The sequence below is a fragment of the Saccopteryx bilineata genome, chromosome 3 (genome assembly GCF_036850765.1).
Source record: "Saccopteryx bilineata isolate mSacBil1 chromosome 3, mSacBil1_pri_phased_curated, whole genome shotgun sequence".
Classification (NCBI taxonomy): Eukaryota; Metazoa; Chordata; class Mammalia; order Chiroptera; family Emballonuridae; genus Saccopteryx; species Saccopteryx bilineata.
The window spans coordinates 284,861,229-284,883,105 of record NC_089492.1 but is presented as its reverse complement, the minus strand read 5'-3'; the positions used below and the strand labels follow the sequence as shown (position 1 = coordinate 284,883,105).

Here is a 21,877-nt window from a genome sequence, read left to right as displayed (position 1 = left end):
TTCTCATCTGTGACTTGGAAACAATAGTAGTACCTGGTTCTTGGACGAGGACTCGGAGAGACAGTGATGCGTGTAAGTGACCCTGCGCAGTGCCTGGCTTGGAGCCAGCTTCTAGGAGCAGGTGCTGCCGCTAGTTTTGTCCCCCAGCGGCCGCGTCCTGGCCCTGGTCCTGGCCTTCTCAATCCCCCTGTCACTCCTGGCCCCACTTTTCTTTTCTCCTGAGCTCCTACTGCCACCTTCTATTTTCCTACTGCACGTGTCTGAGTCTCCCCCGCAAGAGCTCAGCTTCCCAGGTCAGGGATGGAGGGGTTTTCCATGCAGTCTGCCCGGTACCTAGAACAGCAGGTGCTCAGTATGTTTGCTAAACGATGAATGAATGAATGAATGAATGTTTCTAACTTTGCCCCTGACTTTCTCCACCATTAAATGGGAAGTCGTTGGAGATGTTCCCACCAGCCCTGAGCTGCCATGCCTCAGCCCCTCCCCCACTTCTGGGCCTCAGCCCCTCCCCATCTCTCCCAGGCATCTCTCTGGCACTTGGCACAGCTGCTGGTGAGCCAGCCCTCCCTGCTTGCAGACTCATAGCCCCTGCTGCCCCTGCTCCTCTCTCTGCTGAGGAGCTGCCAGCCCAGGGATGGGCCCTGGGCCCTCTAGCAAGTTCTGGGAAGAGCTGGGGCTTGGGTGCTGAATGTCTGTGCCCGCTGGTTCTGAGGTCCCTGGCTCTCTTGGAAATCCAGGCCAGAGCTGAGGTCAGAGCTGTCAGCCTAAGACGGAGAGGGCTTCCCTGCATTGGTGGTGGGGTGTAAGCCTGGGTGAGAGGGAGAGCAGGCATGTGTGTCCATGTGAGCCAATGGCCCAGTCCCCGCTGGCTAGTGCAGAAGTAGATGACAGGGGCTGGTGACATTACAATGACTCAGGGACGAAGGGGGTGGTGGATCCCAGGAGCTGACTACTTCTACTGTCCTGAGGAGGGGACCAAAGATTTCCCCGTGGGGCCAGGGCAGGAATCACATCTCAGCTCCACCTCCTCCTTCCTGGATGAACTCAGACGGGTGTTGGATCTCCCTGAGCTATGAGATGGCACGTGCCCACCTCCTTTGGGGGGCAGAAGTGGGATTCTGTATAGTGCCTGCAACCTCCTTGGTGGTTGGAGGCCAATGGTGAGGGGAGGAAGTGGGCCAGTGGACTCCCTCCCTCCTTCCCTTCTCTACTCCCCCCCTTCCTTCCTTCCTTTCTTCTTTCTTTTCTTCCTTTCTTCTTTCCTTCCTTCCTCACCCACCTTCCATTTATCTATTATTCCCTATCTGCCTGCCTGCCTGCCTGTCTATCTACTATCTTCTCCAGCCCCCACCTCTGTTGGATCGTAGGTTGCCCGTCTGTTCCATGGGTGGTTAATGCTCACCAGTGATTTCCAAGTTTTCTCCTGGGGTCCCTGTATTTTGAAAGCTTGTGTTTGCTAAACATGCTGAGCAAATCAACTACTCTCCCATTTAGTTCCTCATTTTAAAATGTCAGTCAGCACTCCCCTGTGGGTGGGCGGAACATGGATCTAAGCCTCCCAACACCAGCTGAAGGAGCTGGAAGCTTCCACAGCCCTGCATTGCTCAGAGGCTGCTCGTCACGTTCTGGGGAGCTTCAGGGACCCCCAGCCTGTGTGCCCCCTGCATTGACCTGAGACGGGGCTCCCAAGCCTGTGCTTTGCCTCTGCTCTGGGGAGCCCTGCAGTGGAGGGAGTGACCTTTTGTCCTGCTCAGTGAGGGGCTTTCTGTTCCTCATTGTTTAGCCATGACAGGGCTGTGGTATTTTTTTTTTCTTCTGTCCAAGAGGATAAACAGGCCTAGAAATTGCTCAAGGGAGGGCTGACCCCATCACACAGAGCAGCAGGAGGAAGTGTGGGGAAGAGCTTTCAAAGTAAGATTTGCACAAGCAAAGGGCCTGAGGGGAAGCCACAGGGAGGGATGGCCTCCTGCCTTTGCCCTGGGCCCTTTGGCCTGGCCGTGAAGAGAGAGACCGAACTTGGCCAAGGCAGGGCCCTTTCCCATCAGCCTTCTGGGCTGTGACAGGAAATCCTCCTCCAGGCTGGCAGCCCCCCTCCCCCCAGCTGCACCCCAGGGCTGTCCTGGGAGGGTTAGGATTTCTCTTCCCGCCGGGAGCCATCCTGTCCCTGTGGTTCTCAGGCCCTGCATGAATGAGGGGCTCCCCTAGTTACTGTGGGGTCCATGAGACCTGTGCAGGCCACCCTGCACGGCTCGTCCCTGCCCTCGGGCGTGCTGTCTGAGGGGGCAGCACAGCCCCTTGCCCTGGGGAAGCTACACCGGGCGGCAGCCTGCAGGGAAGGCCCCTTTGGGGGGCTGTGGGGACAGCCAGGCCCTCCACTGCAGTGTGTGTGCAGGGAGCTGCAGAGGGACAATTGCTCTGGGTCCCCACCTCCTCGTCTTTGGTGACCGGGTCTCCTCCCTGTGCCCTGCCCCCAGGCCATCTTGCTCCCTCCGTGGGTACCAGGTAATCAGGTGTGTTCAGCCTCAGAATCACTGGGGAGGTTTTCTTTTCCCTTTATAACAGGACAGCTTCCTGGGCTCACCCTTGAGCAGCTTCTACCTTGTTTGGGTGGGAGTCGGCCTTAGTAATGGCCCTTGAGATGCTCTGGACACTGGCCGTGAGCCCCACGCCCAGCTGTGAGGAGTCCTGATAAGGGACTTTGCTTCCCCTTTCATCCTGGTGCCTGGCGGATGCTCCAGGGCCAGCTGGGGAGGGAGGAAGGATTGGGATGGAGAGTGTGTGCATGTGCGTGCGTGTGCAGCCGTGAGCATGCCTGTGCAGCCGTGGGCATGAGAGCGTACAGTCCAGATGGGAATGAAAGTTATCTTTAAAAAAAATTTATTTATTGAATTTTTAGAGAACAGGGAAAAGAGAGAGAGAGAGAGAGAGAGAGAGAAACATTGATCTGTTCCTGTATGTGTATGTGCCCTGACTGGGGATCGCACCTGCAACCCTTGTGGATCGGGATGATGCTTTAGCCGAGCTATTCAGCCAGAGCTGGAACTTATCTTTTTAAACCTGGTGTTACGCAGAATGGTTTCCCCTTCCCTGCCAGCCCCCTGCGTCTCTCCCAGTCTCACTGGAGCTGAGTCCCTGGGCATGGGCCGGACCGTGGTAAGGGAAGGGCTTCAGGCACCGGCCAGCATGGTGGGCGCTCCCATGTTTGGGCTTCGTGCAGGGCTGGGCTTCCCCAGGAAATGACATTGTCACAAAGCCTGTTGCTTGGATTAGTGACCCCTGAGCATCTACGACATGCTAGGTGCTGGGTAATAGCAGGGTCACCCCCAGTCCACAGTCTCAGGGGGCGCCCTTTGAGTGAGGGCACAGCCCTGCGTGCCAGGAGCCCTGAGGGAGCGAGCTTAGGATGTGGGATCCTAGTGATTATCGGGGATGGCTGTGAGCAGGGCAGCCTGGTGGGGCTGGCTGCTGTCAGAAGAGACAGATGGAATGCTGTCAGAGGAAGCAAGAGGCTGTCTCAGGCAGAGAAAGCGGTTCGGGCAAGATTGTGGTGGGAGGGGAGCACTGGTGTCAGGGCAGCTGGAAACGCCAGCCCTGGGGGGTTGTCAGGATGCCACGGGGGGGGGGGGGGGCTGGACAGGACCCCAGGCCGAGCAAGAGAGCCAACTGGGTTTCCCTGTTTGCTTGTTCCCAATGCAGAGGCCAGCCAAGGGCCCAGCTGTAGCAGTCACAACCTCAAGGTCCTGGATTGGGGAAGTTGATGGGGGCAGGGCAGGAATTGGAGCATGAACTCTAACACAGCATCCATCACCCCTGGAGGCAGGGGGTCATTGTCAGGCGACACTCCTGGCAGCTGGCAGGGGCAGGGGGTGCCCTGCTGGTATAGGGGGTCTGAGTGGGTACAACAGTGTCTACTGACCAGAGCACCTGGGGCACTTAGAGCAACAGCTGGCACCCTGGCAGTGCTCTGGACATGGTAACTGTTGTCACTGTCATGAGCAAATACTCACCTGTGGAGCACTGGCATGGCCATGGGCTGCGTGTTGGAAGCTGAGGGTCTAGAGATGATGCAGTTGTCATTTCTGCCTGGTGTCTTTCGAATACATGGTGTGTGTGTGTGTGTGTGTGTGTGTGCGCGCGCGTGCGCTCGTGTGTGCGCACACCCCTGCAAGATGGGAGGACAAGTAGATACCCCGTTTCAGCACAATGAGATGATTATTTGAAGGGGCTACATCCAATATTCAGAGTCCAGAGGAGGAGGAACCTGAATCAGCCTGGGGGAGTCAGGGAGGGCTTCCCTGAGGAGGCCGTCATTAGTTTGGAAGGACCGAGGAGTGATTCCCAGGTGCAGGAAGGAGGGAAGGGAAGTCATGCTAGGCAAAGGGTCACATTGTGCTGAGCGCTGTGGGTTTCTGTGACCAAGGTCACTGGTTTTGGGGCAGCAGTAAAGGCCCTCCATCTGCCCTGTGGGCTGTTAGGAGCCAGCCTCCCACCCCCTCACCCCGCCCCATCAGCTGTCTCAGTGTCTCCACCTGCACTGGGGGAGGAAGTGGAGGAGACAAAAGAAGGCAAGGACTCCTCCTTTCACCTCCGCCGCCCCCCCAAAGGGACATATCCCCATGTCCTTTGTCCATCCGTCAGTAGAGCCCCAGCAGACAGAGAGCCAGACCCTCGCGGGGCACAGGATGGAAATCTGGGTGTCAGGCATGGCCAAACTGATGGTGGGCCTTCTCTTTTCCAGGTTGACCAGGAGTCCGGCAGCTCCTGTGAGCTGAGGAAATACTATGACAAGAGGGCTGAGAAGTGCTGCAGCATGTGTCCTCCTGGTAAGCACAACCCTTGGGCCCCTGACCCTCAGACTGACTCATTCCTGGGGGCTGGGGGCTGGTCCCTTGGAGGGAGTTTGTGTATGGGGGTTGGGATGGGGTCAGGGTCATGGCTCTCGATTCTCACTGAACTTCTGGTTCTACGAATTGGCCCTATGCCCCATCTCACTTCTGGGCCTTTGTATATGCTATTTCCTCTTCCCATCTCCCTTTTCCGTCATAAAGTCCTACTTATTTGTTAGACCTCAGCTGAGATGTCCCTCTCCTCCAGGAAGCCTGCCTGTACTGCCTGGCCAGATCTGGTTTCTCCTTTGAGTTCGCAATGGTCTCTGGCTCCAAAGGGCCCCCTGGCAGCAGTTCTTTTCATCCTGTGCCATCATGGCCTGGCCCCTCTTTTGTCACCCTCACTGTGCGTTCCTCCAGAACAGGGACTGGGCTTGCTTTCCACTGCCTGGTACATACTGTGTGCTCAGTATGTATTTGATTGATTGAATCAGTGAATACTTACCATTTTATAGATGGTGGACTCGAGGCCTAGCCCCCATTGGGAGAGTGAGTTAGGTGGCCCAACATCCAGTGCTGGCCTTCCATTCATGCGTTTATGCATTAATTCCTATAATATGGATAAAGCATCTGTTAAGTGTCAGGCACTGTTCCAGGTGTTAGGAATACAATAGAGAGCAGGACAGACAAAATCCTTGCCCTCAGGGATTTTGCTTCTAATAGAGGCATAGACAAACAGAGGACATAGATGTGCGATCCTTTTGGAGAATAAGTGCTTTGAAGAAAACAAGGCAGGCTAAGGCAGATGGAAGAGACAGATGGAGTCGGACATGCTGTTTTTAACAGAATGGTCAAGGAATGCCTCTCTGAGGAGCTGACACTTGGGTAGAGTCAAGCAAGAGGTGAGGGGGTGAGTCATGTAAGTTTACAGGGAACAGCATGCCATGTGGAAGCACAGCAAGTGCAAAGGCCCTGAGGTGGGTGCCTGTTTGGTGAACTTGAGGAATAATAAGACCAGTCTATGGCCCAGACTAAGGAAGCAGGGCCCCTGGTAAGGAGTTTAGGTTTTATTCTCTAGGACACTGGGAGCCATTGGAGGGCTTTGAGTTATTAGCCTGAGATGTGGGCAGGCACATTATGTACCTATCACCTCCCACAGCCATTTTAAGAGACTCTAGGAGAAGTGACTTCTTCCTTAACTGCCAGAGTCTGTGTACGGAGTTCCCTGGTTAGTACTGCAGTGAATATGACAGTGTAGGGCTCAGGGAGCAGAAGAGAAACTCCTTAACGGTTTGCCTTGCTATTTTCCCATCCTCTGGTAAGCCTTTTCTCCAGGCCTTGATAAGAAACTATACTATGTTCCTACCTCCGCTAGTTTATATTTCCAGGTGCAGAATTTTAGACAAATATAAAGAAGAAAGGAACTGGCAGACTAGTTCTCACTAAAATGTGATTGACTATCAACCAGCAGTTTCAATGATGGGATTCCAGGCATCTGGAAAAAGCAGAAGGGGAGATATTTTATGAGCAATGGGGATTTAGAGATGGAGTGACAGCTGGTACTTGCTAGATGTGAGATGAGTCAATAGAGGAACTGGAACACCATCAAAGAACCTTTGCAGCTGAACTACATACAAACTGTGGGGCTGTGGGAAACAGTGGATGAGCCCAGGGTCTGGGCAGAAGCCCCACTCTGCTGAGACCTCTGGCCCTTGCTTTCTCAGGCTACCATGCGCTGGTCTTCTGCACTGAGGCCTCAGATACGGTGTGTGCCCCCTGCGGGAACAGCACATACACCCAGCTCTGGAACTGGGTCCCCGAGTGCTTGAGCTGTGGTTCTCGCTGCAGCTCCGGTGAGTAACCCCAGACAGAAGGGTGATCCCAGCATCTTTCCCTGGGCACCATGCACTCTAGCCCCTTTGGCTGAGAGCTGGCTGGGATTATCCCAGACCCATTCTTTCCACGCCCCATGGCACAAGGTTACATGGGTACAGTTCTTTTTTTATTTTCCTCTAAATTTTTTTATTTATTCATTTTAGAGAGGAGAGGGGCAGAGAGAGAGAGAGAGAGAGAGAGAGAGAGAGAGAGAGAGAGAGGAGAGACAGAGAGAGAGAAGGGGGGAGGAGCTGGAAGCATCAACTCCCATATGTGCCTTGACCAGGCAAGCCCAGGGTTTCGAACCGGCGACCTCAGCATTTCCAGGTTGACGCTTTATCCACTGCGCCACCACAGGTCAGGCCGGGTACTGTTCTTTATTGCTTATCAAGGACATTTTCAGCCTGTCTCACCAGATCCTCTCCAATAGCCCATGGGGCAAGCAACCCAAGGGCAGTGGTGGGAGAACTGTACCATTTTAGAGTTGAGGCAGTTGTGTCTTGCTTATGCCATGGGGCCGGAACAAGACTGCAGGCGTTGGGACTCCGTGACCAGTGTTCTTTTTGCCTCATGCTGGCACGGGATGGGGGCCCACCAGCCTGCTGGAGATTAAAGCTCTCTGTGGGTGGAGGGTTGGCGGGGAGGGCAGAGTGGCAGGGTGGTGGGCAGGGCCAGTGGAGGCAGGAATGACCACTGGCTGCCTTCTTGCTCCTCTAGACCAGGTGGAAACTCAAGCCTGCACTCGGGAGCAGAACCGGATGTGTACCTGCCGGCCAGGCTGGTTCTGCCTGCTGAGGGGTCAGCAGGGGTGCCGGCTGTGCTCACAACTGCGCAAGTGCGCCCCAGGCTTCGGTGTGGTCAAACAAGGTATGGGGCGAGGGCAGCTGGCCTTGGGGACCCCTTTGGGCCTCTGTTTCATGAGCATCAACTCATTGGCCTGGGAATGGCGTCAGTGGTGGCTGGGTGCTTGCTACCTGTTTGTCCACCTGGTTCCCATATTCTTTCCTGCAGCCCTCCTGATTAGATTAGGCACCTACTGTGTGCTAGGCCCTGGGGATCCGGAGATGGTTCAAACTAAGCCCTGAGCTATTAGAAAATCAGGTGGTGCCACAGGAAGATGAACCATGTGACCCTGGAAACCAAGAAGTTTCTAGAATTGGTGAAAAGACAAACTTCCCAGCTGTGCATGTGCGTGTGTGTGTTTTCAGAGGTGATAGTGCAGACAGGTCCACGGGCCCCTCAGACTTCCCCTAGGGCTCCGGTGACAAGGCCTCCCTGCTCCGTGGAGCATCTGAGTTGGTGACAGGTTCCAATTTTTCCTTGAAGGAACTGCAACATCAGATGTGGTGTGTGCCGCCTGTACCCCGGGGACGTTCTCTGACACCATGTCATCCACAGATACCTGCAGGCCCCATCGGATGTGAGTGGCTGGAGGAGCAGGGAGGGGCTGTCCCTGGGTGATCGAGGGGTCTAGAGCCCCAAGTGGCTTTGCCATGGTGCCCATCTCCCCCGCTCACTCCCCTTGGGTTGGGCATTGCCAGGCCCCGTTCAACGCCAGGTGAGGTCACTCTGACAGTGCTGGGCCCAGGAGAACAGTCGCCTTGCCCTGGAAGTCAAGACTAAGTGGGGTACTTAGGGAGAGGTGGGGTGAGGACAGGAAGGGATAGTCCTAAAAGGTGGCAGGGCACATACTCCTCCATCCCAGCTGCTGGGCCCTTTGCCTGCTGGCCTGCCTCCCATGAGTGAGCTCAGCCACCCTGAGCCATTCTGTCCTCTGTTGCCCCCTGACCAAACCTCCTCCTCTCCTAGCTGTCACTCAGTGGCCTTTCCTGGCAATGCAAGCGTGGATGCGATCTGCACATCTGTGTTCCCCAACCCGAGAGCGACCCTGAGCTTGGCCCTCAGGCCCCAGTCCGGGCCCACAGAATCTCAACAGGTAGAGCCGACTCCAGGACCCAGCACGGCTCCAAGCACCTCTGTCCTGCTCCTGATGGTCCCAAGTGCCCCAGCTGAAGGGCTCGTCACAGGGAACATCTCTCTTCCAGTTGGTAAGTCACAAGAGGGCCCATTCACCCTTCCTCCCGCCTATCTCAGAGACTTACTGAGAGGCCCGGGGGGCTGGATGCGCTCTGTCTGTCCTGGAGTGCAGATGGCAGTGAGACTTGTCTTCTCCCAAGACCTGGTACTGTCACTGAGAACCGCTGGCTCAGGTGAGGTGGGCTCAGCATTTTATCTCAAAGTGGAGATGGTCTCCTGGTTGTTGGTTCTGATGAACCCATTAGGCCGTGAGGACAGTGGGCTGGGCCATGCCACCCACCTCATGGGCTTCCCCTCTGGGGTCAGGACTACATCAGGCCGGATGTCTCAAACTGGTGGCCCTTGAGCCGAATACAGTCCACAGACGTGTTTTGTTTGGCGCACGGATTTTGGTTTGTTTTATAATTGAACTTGAGACCTCTGGGTTGGGATTGGCCCGCATCTGTGACAACCCTAGCTTTCTCTGGTTGTTGACTGACCTGCTGGGCCCCTGGTATACTTGTTGCTTTTTGCAGCTGTTCTGAGCTTCTCTCTTCCCACTAGGACTGATCGTGGGTGTGACAATGTTGGGATTACTCATAATAGGGCTGGTGAACTGTGTCATCCTGACCCAGAAGAAAAGTAAGATTCCATTTGTGCATTCATCCGTTTGCTAAGGTAGCTTTTCTGGGGCACCTCCTGGGAGTCTGTGCTGGGCACAGTCGTATGGGGCACACAGAGGTGGGTGCCGTAGACTCTGTAGAAGTTTAGAGCTTAGGGCAGAGGGCACTTCCACTAACTTATCTACCGAAAGGCAAGACTGCATTGGGGCTACCCCAGGGGGTAGAGTCCCAGATTCTTGTCGTTGATTCGTGGGGGATTCAGGCCTTCTGGAGCAGGTGGCCTTTGAGCTGGGTAACATTTTGATGGGGGACGTGTGCAGGAAAGGAAGGGCATGTTAAGCAGAGGGCATGGTGTGAGCAAAGATGGGAAGTTTGGAAAATGGGTGGGGCGGGAGCGAGGTTGAGCCAGCTGGAGAGCTGGGTGTGGGGTCTTTGTGTGCCTCGTCAGCTAGATAATTGTTTCTCCTGGGTCTGTTCCCGCTGGTTCTGCTTGGGTCCTGTGCTGCTCTCCTACTTAGAACAGCTGTGGCCCGAGGAAGTCACTGTCCCTGACTTGTCCCCTCTTTCGTCTTTGCAGAGAAGCCCTTCTGCCTGCAAGGAGAAGCCAAGGTGGTGAGTACCCCTCTGCCAACCCCCTGCTCCCCTGCTGTGCTTCCTGGTGGGCCAGGTTGTCCCACGGGAAGCAGTGAAGCGGTAGGCTGGTCTGTCCAGGGTTAAGTGGTGTGCAGAGCCCTGGGAGGCTGAGGAAAGGCCAGCCAGGGTCTGTCCTGGGGGTTAGGCAGCCTTCCATGGGCTAACACAGGAGAGCGAGCATGGAATGCCATGTCAAGGAGCAAGGGGCTAGTGGTGTCAGTGGCAAGCCTGTGGTCATGGACCTATGGTGTGACCTTAGGCAGACGCGTAATGGCTTGTGGCCCTGTTTCCTCACTGTTTAATGGGGACAGCGTGGCTCTGGGGCTGTGCCACTCATTCAGTGGGCATTGGTCCTCAGCATCTCTGTGCTGCCTACAGAGCACTTCCTCAGCAAACCACAGTGACATGGTATTTTATCAGTTCTCCATCAGGAAGGTGTTTGGCGGCAAGTAACTGAAGTTCAGGGTTACTTGAAACAAAAGGGCTTTGTCTTGCTCACATTCCAAGAGGTCTAGGGGTTGACGGCCCCTGGAATAGTTCAATTGCTCTACCTTCTTTAGTGGATTGGCTGTTGTTCCCTCGCTTGTGGCTTCACATCATAAGAGGGGGATCACCACTTCTGTGACCTCAGGTTCAAGGTGGGAAGAAAGAGGGGGTAATGGCCAGGCCAGCCATGTGCCTTTTATTAGGAAATCTGATACTCTCCCAAAAGCCCTGGGGTAGACTTCTCCTTTTCTCTCATTGGCCTGAATTGTGTCATGTGACCACCCTTAGCTGCAAGGGAGGCCAGGAAAGGGGGAACTTCGCTTTCCCAGCCTCTGCAGTGGAGGAAGACAGGGGAGAGGGCTTGGAAATGGGTGTAGACTGAGCCAGAACTCCCATATCTGGTGGGCAGGGCAAGGTTTTTACCCAATTTTCCAGATACGAAAACAGAAGCTCCCTCCAAGGAGCTCTCTCCATGTCCACGCGTCCTGCTGGGGCAGGGTTTCTCAGCCTAGGCACTATGGATATTTGGGGCCTGATAATTCTGTCATTGGAAGCTGTCCTGTGCTTGTAGGCAGCTCAGAAATATTGTTGGCCTCTCCCCATTAGATGTCAGTAGCACTGCCTCCGAGGAGGAACAACCAAACTTGCCAAATGATGTCCGTGGGAGGATACAACCACCCCCGGCTGAGAACCACTGTGCCAGGGACACAGCTCAGCCCCTGGAGGCTCTGGGAGTCCCCGTGCCTGAGGTTTACACAGGGCTTTGGACTTGGTCGGGACCAGGAATTTTTTTTTTTTTTTTTTCACTTTTTCTGAAGCTGGAAACGGGGAGAGACAGTCAGACAGACTCCCGCATGCGCCCGACCGGGATCCACCCGGCACGCCCACCAGGGGCGACGCTCTGCCCACCAGGGGGCGATGCTCTGCCCATCCTGGGCGTCGCCATGTTGCGACCAGAGCCACTCTAGCGCCTGAGGTAGAGGCCACAGAGCCATCCCCAGCGCCCGGGCCATCTTTTGCTCCAATGGAGCCTTGGCTGCGGGAGGGGAAGAGAGAGACAGAAAGGAAAGCGCGGCGGAGGGGTGGAGAAGCAAATGGGCGCTTCTCCTGTGTGCCCTGGCCGGGAATCGAACCCGGGTCCTCCGCACGCTAGGCCGATGCTCTACCGCTGAGCCAACCGGCCAGGGCCCGGGACCAGGAATTGATTTCATATTCTGAATTTGCCAACAAGCAAAGAGTGACAGCGAGGAAAAGCGACTTGCCCAGGGTCACACAGCAATATGTCTCCGGGCTCCCAGCCTGGTGCTTGCTGAACTGCTCTGCAGTAGTTCAGCAGATGTGAGCACCGGGAGTCCAAACTGTTTCTCCTTCCCTCCTCCCGGGGCACGAATGCCACCCCTTCCCTTTTCTGGCTTCCGTTTATTGCTGCCGCCAGCTGCTGTGGGGTGGCAAGTGCGCCCTGCAGGCTCCACCCCTGCAGCCCGGCTGCCGCCACGCTCACGCTCTTTCCCGGCCAAGTGTTTCCCAATACTCCGTGCAGTAAGGATGTCCCAGGTGTGACTGGCAGCCTCTGCTTCCCCTTTCCCTCCACTGAGATTTTTTGTTTTTTGTATTTTTCTGAAGTGAGGAGCTGGGAGGCAGAGAGACACACTCCCGCATGTGCCCGACTGGGATCCACCTGGCAAGCCCACTAGGTGGGCGATGCTCTGCCCATCTGGGGCGTCGCTCTGTTGCAACCGGAGCCATTCTAGCACCTGAGGCAGAGGCCATGGAGCCATCCTTAGTGCCCGGGCCAACTTTGTTCCAATGGAGCCTTGACTGTGGGAGGGGAAGAGAGAGACAGAGAGGAAGGAGAGGGGGAGGGGTGGAGAAGCAGATGGGCGCTTCTCCCGTGTGCCCTGGCCGGGAATCGAACCCGGGGCCGATGCTCTACCAGTGAGCCAACTGACCAAGGCCTCCCTCCACTGAGTTTTGTGTTCACTGAGTATGAGCAACTCACCTACTCTTTTTGAGTGCTGTTGCACATGGCGGGCAGTGCTGATAACTGGCCCTCTGGTAGGGCAAATGACTTAAACCCTTGATTTGTGGTGTTTTGCCCATTTCTGTGTTATAAACACTCCCACCGTGGCCAGTTCACCCCCCGTGGACCTGGGAAGAATGTTGCTGACTCAGGTCTGAGCTGGTCCCGCACACGACTGGCTGAGCCCCGTGCCAGGCCCTGGTCTGCGCTATGGCACGACCAGCACCTTCACACCCCCCTGTGAGGGACACAGGACAATTACCCCCACTTTACAGATGAGGAAACAGGTTCAGGGAGGTCCTATTACTCCTGCAAGGTCAGACCACTAGGCAAGTGCCAGAGATCCAGGTTTGAAACAGTCTGAAATCATTCAAGGCTGCTCCAAGCATCCTTAGCCCACAGCAGCGCTGCTCTCCGAGGTGGATCACCTTCCCAGATGCCCTTCGGCCCTCAGGCTCCCACCCCAGGCGTAGCCGGTGCCCCACTCTGTCCCTCAGTGGCTGGCAGTGGTCCCTCCTACGAGGCTGCCTAGGAACGGCCCAGGTCTAGACTGTGGGGGCGGAGGGTGCCGTGACTCAGCTCTGCCCTGCCCCCCTGCTGCAGACGCCACCCCAAGGCGTGGCGGGACAGTGGCTTCCTTTCTCTTAGAAAAGGTCAGTGTGTCCATGTGTGTGAGAGCTCACCCACAGTCACCCCCACAGACACACGCACGGGCTCACGTTTCACATCAGAGTGAGCATTTCTTTTTTTTTCTTTTTAAAATATTTTTTTTTTTTTTTTTTTTACAGAGACAGAGAGTGAGTCAGAGAGAGGGATAAACAGGGACAGACAGACAGGAACGGAGATAGATGAGAAGCATCAATCATTAGTTTTTCATTGCGCGTTGCAACACCTTAGTTGTTCATTGATTGCTTTCTCATATGTGCCTTGACTGCGGGCCTTCAGCAGACCGAGTAACCCCTTGCTGGAGCCAGCAGCCTTGGTTCAAGCTGGTGGGCTTTTGCTCAGACCAGATGAGCCCGCACTCAAGCTGGTGACCTCAGGGTCTTGAACCCGGGTCCTCTGCATCCCAGTCCGATGCTCTATCCACTGTGCCACCGCCTGGTCAGGCCAGAGTGAGCATTTCTGAGGTGCTGCACGCATGCCAGGCCCAGTGTGGAGCACTGTTCATTCATTCCCACAGCCAGGCCATGACACAGGTGGCAAGATTTTTGCTTCAGCTTTACAGCCCAGGAAACGGGTTCAGAGACGTTAAGTAACTTTCTCAAGGTCACACAGCTAATGAAAGTGGCCTGGGACACAAACATAGGGAGGGCCTCTCCTCACCAGCTTCAGCCTGCACATTAACTGTGCCTCTCACAGACATGCACACATGCCCCCCCCAGACATGTGTATGTACACTTCACACACACTCACACCTGTATGTACAGGTGTGTGAGCCTCATGGGCACACACGTGCACATGTAGACAGACATGGACCCTGTGTCTGGAGGACCTAGCTGGTGGCTCTGCTGCAGTCTCTGCGTCTGCCCATGGCAGGGCTGGGGGGGGGGCGGAGGTGAGAAGGCACTGCCTGGCTGGCATCTTGTTATTTGCGTGAACCCCTCATTATCCAACCCCCTTACTGGGGTCCCAGACTAAGGGAAGGACTCAGGATTTATCTGCCCCACTCAGGGCCTGTCTGAACTTTTCAAGTTGTGGCTTTGGGGAAGGGAGGCAGGCTGTGACCTTTGGGGGTTTCTGTTCTGCCTGACCCTGGCTGCCAGCAGAGGAGTGTGAAAAGCCCCTTCTCTGGGGGATGTGAGGAATGACATTTGGAGGCTCCTCCTCTCCCTTCGTCCCCGCCTGTCCAAGGTCAGAGCAGGGCTTAGAGTGGGGTCCAGTGGCCAAGGTCAGACCACCTGGGCAAGTTTAGCATGAACGGGAAATCCAGAAATGCCTTTCCTCCCTTCACAGCTAGGGAAGGGGCTAAATCAGGGAGACAGGACTTGGTGGAAAGTCAGCAGCTCTGGTACCCTGAGCTGGGCTGGTCCTGCCGTGGATAAGCTGTGTGATACCGCACAGGGACAGCCCCTCTCTGGGTCTCCACAGGCTCACGGGGGCTACTTGCAAAGGACCCTTCCGGCCCAAGTGAGGGGCTCTGAGCTGGCTTTGGGGTGTTAAGTGCTCCAGAGGGCTCGGGTGCTGAGAGGGCACAGCCCGGTGGACAGGGCCGGGGGTTGAACGGGCCAGTCCAGGGAGGGATCAGGTCCTCTGCCTCTGCTCGGAGCACAGAGCTCTGGAATTGTAGCTCCTTCTGGAATGAGGCCTCAGGGCCCCAGCCTTCCCTGGGAAGAGGCCTAACATGCCTGTGCCTTCCACCCTATAGCTCAGCTCACACTATGACCTTTACCTCCCCTTACATTGCCAGGACGTGCAGGGGCTTGTGCGCCTGTTCAGTGAATGTGGACAGGCAACAGTTTGCAGCAGAATCTCTAGGTGCTCTCCAGCATGGGGGTCTGGACACGGGCACCTGTCTTGAGCCTTCAGAGCTGACAGACACCCAGGAAAAGCTTCATGGGTTATAGTCCAAGCTGTACCATGTCCTAACTGTGTGACTTTGGGCAAGTAACTCAACCTCTCTGGGCCTTGGTTTCCATACCTGCAAAGTGAGGATAATACTGGGCTCTCGGAAGGATCACTACAGGCTGTGTCTTGGAAGGATGTCGGCACAGTGCTTAGCATTGGGTAACACTCAAACGTTGGCTAATATTTTATTACCATTGTTGTTGTTGTTTCTGTTCTATGAGAAAAAAGACATTAGGAGGAGTCACAGAGCAGCCCGGGGAACGGGATCGGGAAAGGGCTGCTGAGGCTGCATGGCCGAAGGTCCCACGGAAAAGGGCCGTCCGCACTGGACTGATTGAACACAAAGGCCAGCAAACTTGCTCTATAAAGTCCCTGTAGTAAATAGCATAGGCTTTTGGATCACAGGTCTCTGTCACAACTACTCAAATTTGCCATGATTGTGGGGGGAAAGCATCCACAGACAATGTGGAATCCGATGGGAGTGGCCATAGTCCCTCAGAAGTGTGTTTACGGACACTAAAATTCAAACTCCCTGTATACGTTCACATGGTACAAAATATTCATCTTTAGCATTGTTTCAAACATTGGAAAATGTAAACACCATCCTCAACTCACAGCCCGTAGGAAAGCAGGTGCAGTCTGGATCGCCCCCCACCCCCACAGCTGTTGGTTAGGCTGGGCCACACCCCCTGTGCCAATGGGGTGACCTTAGGAGAGTCACCCTCCTTCTCTGGGCCTCCATTTCCTAATGTGAAATGAGGATGGACATCCTGCCCTGCCTCTAAGGCTGTTTGGTGGGCAGGGCCGCCCGGCCCCTGCCCGAAGAGGGCTCATACCGCAGAGGGGCAACCAGATGCCAATTGCAGCAACCGCAAAGAAGCACATCCCAAAGGCGCCGTGTGTAGAAAGAACGTGCATGGTGGGCAGAGGCATCATGTTCGCTGTGAAGTGCTCATGGCATGGGGTGCAGAGAGTGGTGAGAAGGAGGAAGGGAGAGGGGCTGGCTGATGGCCTGACTGCTGTCTCTCCTCTCTGCCCCTCCCTCCCCGTCCAGCCTCACCGGCCTGCAGATAAAGCCCAGGGCACCCCGGGCTCCGAGCAGCAGCTCCTGCTGAACACAGTGCCAAGCTCCAGCAGCAGCTCCCTGGAGAGCTCAGCCAGTGCCACGGACAGGAGGGCACCGCCCAAGGACCCGCCACAGGCACCAGACAGGGACAAGGCCAGTGCGTCTGGGGAGGCCCAGGCCGGCCCTGGGAGCTCAGGTAAGACAGGAACCCACCTGGCTCCCTCCCCCCCTCCACGTTTCTTCCTGGTCTCTGTCTGAGCCGTCCCCTCCTGGGCTGCCCCTGCAGGACAGGACGGGGCCTGAGCATCTAGCAGGGTCTGGGAAGCCCTGCGCTGGAGACATGGTCTGCCCTCCAGCCTCCCCCACTGCCTTCAGGTGCACCCCTGAGCCACAAGGCCTTTCTGTTCTCTGAACTCCCCAGTTCCCTCCCACCTTTGCCCATGTGGGTTCTTTCACCAGGAACGCCCTTCCTTCTAATCCCAACTTGTCCTTTAAGTCTCTTATCTATATATCTATAAGATATCTGATCTATGATAGTAGTACATATTAACACTATAGTATTATATAATTATAGCATGTTATTGTTTTATAATTAGACAATACATTAGTTTCGATTATATGTCATAGACAAAGAAACCGAGGCCCAGGGAGGTTAAACAGCTCGTTCAAGGGCACGCAGTTAGTAAAGGAAGAGCCTGGAGTCTCCCCGGGGCTCTGGAGCCACGGAGCCAGGGGCGGAAGATGTGTGAGGGATGCGTCCGGGGCTCCACTGGCTGGGGTTGTTGCCTGGTCCTCTGGGCCTGAGGCCCCAGGATCGGGTGTGGGGTTTGGAGAAGCCCTGCTCCCTTCATGCATCTGCATTTTGCCCTGGATTTGGTTTGTGACAGGTGTCACCCTGGTGGGCATCTCCCATGCCCACGCTTCAGGGCACCCTTGCAGGGGTCTCCCAGAAAGCCTGGACCCCTTGGGTGCGTTTGCCAGTGGGAAGTCAAGCCTGCTGGCCCGTGTCTCTCCTGTGAATGGCAGTGGACGCGGGTCATTCCTAGATGCCCTCCTGGCTGCCCTGGTGCCGTGAGAATCTGAGCAGGCTCCTTAACCCCACTGAGCCTCAGTTTCCTTGCCTAGAGATGAGCCGGGGCACCTCCTTGGCAGGGCTGCCACACCCTTTCCTGCCTGTCACCTGACTCGGGCTGCTCCTCCCTGGGCTGCTCACATAGAGGAGGCAGAGGTGTGTTTCTCCATCACGGCCTGTCCTCTCCACGTGATGTCCGTTAGTGCCCCCACTCCAGCCTGAGGACTCCCTTAGGGGCCTAGGTTGGTGCCTGGAACTGCAGGTGGCTTTAAACATTTCTTGAATGAATGAAGAAGCTGCAAATATCAATTCCTGGTCTCTGTCCAAGTTTTGGATTCATCTTTCCAATCCTTAGCGAAGACCTCTTCCATGGTGTAGCTTTCTTCTTGCTCCCACCGTGGACCCCTGACCACCCCTTCTTCCCTCTGACCCTTCTCTGTTCATTCCCCTCTTGCCTCCCTGGCCTCTGCTCTTGCCTTCTGTCCCACCCCAACACCTCTCGCTACTGTGGGAACGGGTAAACCCCGGCTATGCCCCATTGTGGTCCCCCGTCCACCCCTGCAATGTCTCATTCGCAATGTGCAAAGGCCATGGTGACTTCGGGTGACATTTGGGTGCCGTGGAGACTCAGGGTGGAAAGTTTTTTCTGGCCCCATGATTGCAGCCCTCCCTCCCCCTGGCCTGTTTGGGGTTATTCTGAGAGAGGCGCTCACCAGTCTGACAGCATCTCAGACCCCCTGGAGCCGGGGGAGGCGGGACTGGGGACAGGACTGGAGAATGACCCACCAGTACTCCCTGCGCTCTGCGACACCACATCCGTGTGGGCACTCGGCGGGTCCCCACAGTAACAGCAGTGGCACCCACCACTTCTTGAGGGCTTCTGAGTGTCTAGCCCTGACAGTCATCTCCTGGTTTATCCATCAGTGGCTCCCTCCGGACTAGTTAGGAAATTCAGATGCCATAGGGGGGTGGGCCTGGAGGCCGGATGAACCTGCAGCCTGAGGCCCTTGCTGCCAGTTGCATTCAGGTTTGTGTGCCCTCTGTGGCCAGATCTCCCACATCAGGCTCCCAAGGGAAGCCATAAATCCAGATTTTAAAATATAAATTCCTGAAGTTTAAACATTGACAATCAATTCACTTAAAAAGCATGACAACCACCTGACCAGGTGGTGGCGCAGTGGATAGAGCGTCAGACTGGGATGCGGAAGGACCCAGGTTCAAGACCCCGAGGTCGCCAGATTGAGTGTGGGCTCATCTGGTTTGAGCAAAAGGCTCACCAGTTTGGACCCAAGGTCGCTGGCTCCAGCAAGGGGTTACTCGGTCTGCTGAAGGCCCACAGTCAAGGCACATAAGAGAAAGCAATCAATGAACAATTAAGAAGTCGCAACGTGCAACGAAAAACTAATAATTGATGCTTCTCATCTCTCTCCGTTCCTGTCTGTCTGTCCCTGTCTATCTCTCTCTCTGTCTCTGTAAAAAAAAAAAAGCATGACAACCAATATGAACAAAACACACCTGTGAGCTGGTCTTTATTCTTTCAACACATGTCTGACAGAGGCACTAGGGACACAGTAGGGAATAGTCCCCATCAACCTGGGCTCAGGGCCTGGTGGGGGGACATAAATGAGCGCTACCCCCGCCAAAAAAAATTGTTTAGTGGGAGGAGCCAGGGCCCCAGAGATCATGGCAGAGGGAGAGACACAGAGAGTGATGGCTCAGACAGGAGGCGAATGTCTTTAAAGAGGAAAGTCAGAGGCTTCTCAGAGGTAGGGGCCTCCGAACTGAGGCCTGAGGGAAAGGAAGGAGTGAGCCATGGAAACGGGGAAGAGCTTTCCCAGCTGAGGGAGCAGCACATGCAAAGGCCCTGAAGCTTAGAGGGCTCAAGGAGCTGGAGGGAGGCGAGTGTGGCTGGCAGGGACCCGGCCAAGATCTCAAGAGCATCAGGAGATGGGACGGGAGAAGGCAGGTGCCGGAGTCTGCAGGGCCCTGTAGGCCATGGGGAGGACTGTGTTTTTTTTTTGTTTTTTTTTTTTTTTTTTTTTTTTTTTTTTTACAGAGGCAGAGATAGACAGGGACAGACAGACAGGAATGGAGAGAGATGAGAAGCATCAATCATCAGTTTCTTGTTGCGCGTTGCGACTTCTTAGTTGTTCATTGATTGCTTTCTCACATGTGCCTTGACTGCGGGCCTTCAGCAGACTGAGTAACCCCCTGCTGGAGCCAACGACCTTGGGTCCAAGCTGGCGAGCTCTTTGCTCAAGCCAGATGAGCCCGCGCTCAAGCTGGCAACCTCGAGGTCTCGAACCTGGGTCCTTCCGCATCCCAGTCTGATGCTCTATCCACTGCGCCACCACCTGGTCAGGCTGGTGTTTTGAACAGCCAGCGGAATGTTCTGCCACGTTTTAAAGGGCTGGTGCCGGCTGCTGGTGGATAATGGACTACAGTGGGGTAGGGTAGAAGCCAGAAGACAGGTGGAGGCTCTTGTACCGGTCCAGGTCATGATGACATTCCCACGCAAAGACCCCTAGCTGACTGCCTGCCCTCTCTCCTCTTCTGCAGAGTCCTCCCCTGGCGGCCATGGGACCCAAGTCAATGTCACCTGTATTGTGAACGTTTGCAGCAGCTCTGACCATGGCTCTCAGTGCCCTTCCCAGGCCTGCTCCATGCCTGGGAATATGGACTCCAGCTCCTCAGGCTCCCCAGAAGACGAGCAGGTCCCCTTCTCCAAGGAGGAACGCCCTTTTCGGTCCCACACGGGGGCCCCAGAGACTCTGCAGCAGGGCCCAGAGGAGAAGCCCCTGAACCTTGGCGTGCCCGACGCCGGGATGAAGCCCAGTTAGCCGGGCTTGTGTGGGCCGCATCACAGCTGGGGTAGGCTGACCTCTAAGCCTTCTCAGCCCCACCGCCCAGCACCCTGGCTCGCTCCGGGCCACATTCCTTCGGTGGCTCCCATGGCCTCGGCCTTTCTCTCACCTGCAGGCAGAGGGAGAAGGCAGGAAGAGTCACGGAGAACCTCTCCTGTCATGGTGTGTGTCCTCTGGAGACCGGCTGGCTGTGCTGGGCAGCCTGGCGGGCCCCTGCCTCTCTGAGCTGCCCCCTCGCTGGTCTGGTGAACTTGGCTTCTGAAGCCCTTGTTTTTATCCCTGGGCTCTGGCTCCCTGAGGGGTCCCAGCATCCTGCCTTCCAGAGGGGCCCGGGAGGGCAGGGCGGATGTGAGGTGTAGGTCCACCTCTTGTCCGTGGTGTGAAAATCAGGCACCCAGAGGGCCCAGGCGGGCAGCCTGATGAGTGAGTGCCCCGCCCCGGGCAGGATGGCCAACCTCTAACAGGACATCTTCCAGCTTTTCTATGTGGCAGTTAAAAAACAAAAACAGCAAAACAACAATAACCAAAAAAACAAACGTAAATACCATGCAGACAAGCCAACAACACAACAAAGCCAGCCTCTCAGAGTTTGCCTTCCCTGCCTTTGACCTTCACTCCAGCTTACCCACAGCGCTGGCCGCGGCTCCCACCTGCCCGCCCGCCCTGCCTCTCTCCCTTGTTGTCTGCTGTGGGGCTCCGAGGCCGCACCTTCTATCAGGGAATTTCAGGACTCGGAGATGACCTCTCCTCCTACCTCAGCCTGGACTTTCCTCCTCTGACTCCCGAGGGGTGCTCCTGTTTTCCCCAATCTCCTCCCGCTGTTCCTGGAGTCCCCGGCCGCAGGGGAGCCTGGGCCAATTGGTACTGTGCCTGTAGCGATCCCGAGCTGATGTGAGATGCCAAGAGCCAGTCTGTGTGTGTGTGTCTGTCATGTGTGCCTGTGCTGTCAGGCTCAGTGGCCTTTCTGAAGCAGCTGAAGTCAACAGTTTTGCCAAAGGGTTCTTACCTTCTAAAGAGCCAGCCCCTCCACCCCAAACACGCTTGTCCACTCTCCACAGAGGGTGGACAAGTGTGGCTTCGGCAGATTCTGGACGTAAGGAGACTGGAGCTCCGTGAAAAGCCACTTGGGTTTGTGGTACTTGGGTCTCTTTTTGAGAAATTTCACTGGACCTGAACCTCGCAGCTGAACTTTTAGAGTGTAGGAGAGTCCCGCCATTACCACGGAGGCAAGAAAGGCTTCCCACCCTGGAATCAAAGTGTGGTTATTACTGCTTGGACTTGCCAGGGTCTCTGCCCGCATTGGACCCTGCACAGCCATGGAGCACGTCTGCCCCCTGGTGGACCGTTCTGGGAGGCCCTCGGGCCTCCACCATCACCCCAGCTGAGCAGGGAAGCCATGAATGAAAAGGAGACTCTTTCTGGATGTAGCCTCAGCTCCCCGGCTTGTGTTGATCCTGAGACAATGAGAGTTTGCACTGTATACTGGACAGCGTTCCTGCTTATAAATAAACCTTCTGTTTGTTTTACACATTGACCTGGCTCTCCCCGCCATCTCGGGGGGGCTCCTGTCTTTTGCTGGTTCCTCCTCATCTCGGTCCTTGTTCCCCTTCTCCACTTGCTGGTCTCATTCAGCTTTGTGGCTTTCAGTACCATGATTGTATTCTGTTAGTTGGCAGTATTGGAAGGGACAGGGGTGACTGTGCGTTTAGTTCGTGCGGGGCACTGCTGTAGGTGCCGGAGTGCAGCAGCCACTAAGACAGCTTGGGTGGGAAGAGAGACAATGAGAAGACAGCAGAGTATCAGGAAGAAAATGGAACATGTGCGTGGA

The 21,877-nt window shown here is 55.7% G+C and overlaps 1 protein-coding gene across 2 annotated transcripts in view; it reads left to right on the top strand.

Annotated features, from left to right (window-relative positions):
* TNFRSF1B (TNF receptor superfamily member 1B) overlaps positions 1-21,583 on the top strand; it is a 37,884-nt gene extending 16,301 nt beyond the window's left edge. For both annotated transcript variants that reach the window (XM_066270410.1, XM_066270409.1), the window contains exons 2-10: positions 4,739-4,823; positions 6,551-6,679; positions 7,419-7,568; positions 8,028-8,121; positions 8,511-8,749; positions 9,282-9,359; positions 9,918-9,952; positions 16,102-16,309; positions 19,745-21,583. In XM_066270410.1, coding sequence (XP_066126507.1) covers positions 4,811-4,823; positions 6,551-6,679; positions 7,419-7,568; positions 8,028-8,121; positions 8,511-8,749; positions 9,282-9,359; positions 9,918-9,952; positions 16,102-16,309; positions 19,745-20,025 — 1,227 coding nt within the window. In that variant the 5' untranslated portion in view covers positions 4,739-4,810 and the 3' untranslated portion in view covers positions 20,026-21,583. The remainder of the gene's footprint in view (positions 1-4,738; positions 4,824-6,550; positions 6,680-7,418; positions 7,569-8,027; positions 8,122-8,510; positions 8,750-9,281; positions 9,360-9,917; positions 9,953-16,101; positions 16,310-19,744) is intronic.
* The last annotated feature ends 294 nt before the right edge of the window (positions 21,584-21,877 follow it).